This window comes from Ornithodoros turicata, unplaced genomic scaffold (assembly GCF_037126465.1).
Source record: "Ornithodoros turicata isolate Travis unplaced genomic scaffold, ASM3712646v1 Chromosome31, whole genome shotgun sequence".
NCBI classification, from domain to species: Eukaryota; Metazoa; Arthropoda; class Arachnida; order Ixodida; family Argasidae; genus Ornithodoros; species Ornithodoros turicata.
The window spans coordinates 1,506,442-1,510,181 of record NW_026999355.1 but is presented as its reverse complement, the minus strand read 5'-3'; the positions used below and the strand labels follow the sequence as shown (position 1 = coordinate 1,510,181).

The window sequence follows — 3,740 nt, the reverse complement described above, 5'->3', positions numbered from 1 at the left end:
ACAGTATAACGTTAACTGCGTTCAAAGAACTGCACCTGGTGTTCCCTCGGTGCAGTGAGGGGAAGTGATTGGAACAAAACGGCTACTCCTGTCGCTCTGGAGAGAGGACGCCGCTAGTGCGTGTGCAGATTTCAGACATGGTCACATCAATTCGCGTAGAATGCGAAACGGCGCTTCGCTCAATTTCAAATCCATGCATCTTGTGAGGGAGCTTGGCGAAATCCACGCGCAAATCCGCTGAAAAAAGGGCGATTCAATCCAAATCCAAATCATTCGTGGAAAATTCGATTGAATCCAAATCCAAATCCTGCCCATATTTTTTTGTGCAAATCAAATCGCAAATCAAATCCGCCAGCCCTCCGGTGGATTTAAATCCGGATTTAAATCAAATCCGTGGATTCAAATCCGCAACACGGATTCAAAGCCAGTCTGTAATGTACCATTATCGCCCTCTGAAGGAAGTTCGCCTTTCACTGTTATAGCGAATTCGGGTGGTCATTTCGTAGCAAAACGGCCGAGCGCTCGGAAATTGCTAGGTCGGCGACCGAGCTGGATCACGTGACCGTTGCCACCCGAACATGATTGCTAGGAATCTAGCAGTTTTAGGTACTTGGATCACGCTAGGGGCGTCGCGGTCGAAAGTCTTCGAGTTCTGTCGTCTGCTAAACCACGTGATTTCAACATGCGGGCCAATGAGGGCACTCGCCACCGTTGCAGTGCGGATGTGACGACACCGGATACAGTTGAGCAATCTGCTGCTCGATCGTTTTGAGACCGGGCAAAAAAAGTGCTAGCTAGCAAATTCCGAGTGCTCGGAAAGCGCCACGCGAACATGCGAGATTTGCTTCATTTTGACCAAGCGAACATGACTGCTCGAGATCTGGCAAAAAAAGTTGCTCCGAAATGACTACCCGAATTCACCATTAGTTATACTACGAGTACTCACACCCGCCTCTTCCAAGCAGCTTCGTCTTCATTACTGATTGCCTGACTCATGGTACTGAACATGGAGCACAATTAGGCATGCTCCATCCAGGGCACCAGGAGGTATTATTACTTCGAGCCTATTTCTTCTGTTCAGGTATATGCAGCAAAGACGTCTATTTCCAGTGAAAGAAAGACTTTGTGCGTACAGCTATATTTTCTTCCTTCTTTTTTACTTTCTGTTTTTGGAGAAATGCGTGCGAGATTATAACAAATGGTTTCCAAAGACTTTTGGTGATGGTGGTGGTACTGCTGAAAGCCGTTGTCGACCTCACAGAGGTGCGGAACGTCACGACTAACGCTCTGGAGAAATGTGCGTCCTGGGCCGACTTCTAAGGGAACTGTGCTGACATGTGTCCGACAGGGTCTGACGAAAATCCAGGAAATTCCAGAGACTGTTACGTCACGTTCTGGCGTACTCTGAGCCAATAGCTATGGTCAGCTGGCGCAGTAAGATCCACAGCAGACAGTGGGAGAAAAATGACGATAATGGTGCTTCACAGAGCGGATGCAAGTGCATTGACGAAGTGTTATTCCCGTTTAAGAATCAATACGCCAGCAGATTTTTAGTATGTCATAGGAGATGGCCTGTTGGTGAAATAAGTGTGATTTTTCGCTTCCTAGACGACTTCAGGTATGTGGAAACAATCATGAACGACGACGAATCTGTTACGAAGCAGCGACTATGAGTGAATTAAGTTGGTAGAACTTTGCAGAACAGCATACGGCGAAATTCGTCCAAAGGGTGATAACGGTACGTTACCGACGGGTTGAACTGCAGGGGGCATTGGCTTCGGTTGATGTTTGGTGAGTGGTGCCACCACGGACCCCAGCCGCCAGTCCCAAGGTGTTACTGGCACCGTGCCGAGGGGATGTGAGGTGTAGGATATAGAAGCCTTGAACGGTGCCGGTCGGGGTCCTGGTCAGGCCTCGGCTGATGGATTTTTTGAAAACTCCAGGACCTTCCCGCGTGTATGAATGTGAAGTGTTGGTGACCATTAGGAACATTCATTCGTCAAACCTCATATGGTAAAGAATTCATTTCCCTCTTTGATCGGGTGCGGGAAGCGCCTTCGGACCGAAGTTTCCAAACAGCCATTGAATGTCTTTCAGGCTAAATATTGTTGCAAGTAATGTAAGCACTGAGAATGAAAAGAGCGCTCCACGTGGGAAAATGTCCCCGTTCTTCATTGAGAAGGTGGTGGCGTCTCTGTCAAAGAACGTGACCGAAATTAAGCGCCTTAGATCAGGTGACCTACTGCTAAAACGCACCTGGGCAGCCGACTGTGAGCTCACACATGAGATGGTTGGGATCAAAATATCACCAGTCTTGCACAGGGCCCTTATTACCTGCCGTGGTGTCGTGTCGTTAGCTGAACTCATTGATGTTCCTTCAGAAAAGATTCTTGAAAATCTAAAAACCCAAAAGGTGATTGATGTAAGGAAAATAAAAATCAGGAAAAACAATGAGTACATAACGACATGCAACAGAATCCTCACATTCGACTGCCTGACTCTACCAGAAAGGCTGAAGGTAGGGTATCTGACCGCAGAGGTGCGGCCATATATCCCTAACCCACTTAGATGCTTCATGTGTAACTGCTTTGGCAATCCTTCTGATGCTTGTAGAGGGTCTGCGTGCTGTGCTCGCTCCAGCAAACAGGACCACAACTCCAAAGAGTGTGAAGGGACTGATCACTGTGTCAACTGCACAGGTGACCACCCTTCGTACTCTAGGTCTTGCCCAAAGTGGAAGTTTGAGAAGGAGGAGATGCACATCAAAGTTACACAGAAACTACGTTATCCAGAAGCCAGGAAGAAGGCAGCTCCCTTCCTGTTCCAGAAATTCATTTCATATGTCGTTAAAGAGAAACCAAGAATGATCTCATGCGCAACACAGACAGACAAGACAGCACAAAGTGAAGAAACATGTGCACCCCTTTCTCAAACACCACCTCCTCTAACGGTACGGTAACCACAGTTTCGGAATCCTCTTCCGTGGCGTCATCTTCACAGACGTCACCTTCGTCATCGCAACCCGTGGAAGCAAGCTCCATCGAATGCAACGTTGACACGAGCGTGTTCGCAATCCCAAAGGAAGCTTAAGAGCAGTCTTTCGGGGAGTGGATCACTCCCCGATATATCGCCGACGGAACTGGCGGCTGCTCGGAAAAAAGTTCCAAGAAAGCCCATAATGGCCCCAAAGAAGAAGAAGGATTTCCAGGTCGCGCAGAATGTGTGCTGGAGACTCCTTGCCCTCTTCTAGGACCAGGTATGTCTCTGACGTTTTGGGAACACCCAGGCAGACGCGCAGGCAGCGGGTCTGGATGTTGAGGAGCTCGCGTTGATTAGCTTTGCTTACGGTGTGAAGGTCTGGGAGGCTGTACCTCAGGGTTCCGGTCACCAGGGAGGTGTGGACGAGCTTAAGGTCCGTGCAGGTAGGGCCCCATGACGTTCCAGAGATCCGTCGCAGGGCATTGACGAGGACAGACAGCTGTGAGGAGAGAGCTTTGATATATTTTTACCAGGTGAGGCCCCAGTCGATTGTAATGCCCAGGTACTTGTTGTGTGGCACGAACTCCACCGGCAAACCTGCAACCCGTAGCGGGAACTGCCGGAATGATCGGGGCGTAAACGCCATGGCGACCGCCTTGGATGGTTAAACAGACAGTCCCCGGTCGGAAAGATACAGGACAACATCATCGAAGGCTCCTTGCAGGCGATGCTGAATCGCGTCACGGCGCGTGCCGGAGGTC

General features: G+C 49.4%; 1 protein-coding gene across 1 annotated transcript; it reads left to right on the top strand.

Annotated features, from left to right (window-relative positions):
- The first annotated feature begins 2,158 nt into the window (after window positions 1–2,158).
- LOC135373766 (uncharacterized) lies at window positions 2,159–2,959 on the top strand. Its single transcript, XM_064606855.1, has one exon. It carries the CDS (start codon window positions 2,159–2,161, stop codon window positions 2,957–2,959), a length of 801 nt encoding a protein of 266 aa, XP_064462925.1.
- Window positions 2,960–3,740: the final 781 nt, after the last annotated feature.

Coding starts and splice junctions, on each gene's coding strand:
- LOC135373766 (XM_064606855.1), top strand. CDS start 2,159: ATGTCCCCGTTCTTCATTGAGAAGGTGGTGGCGTCTCTGTCAAAGAAC.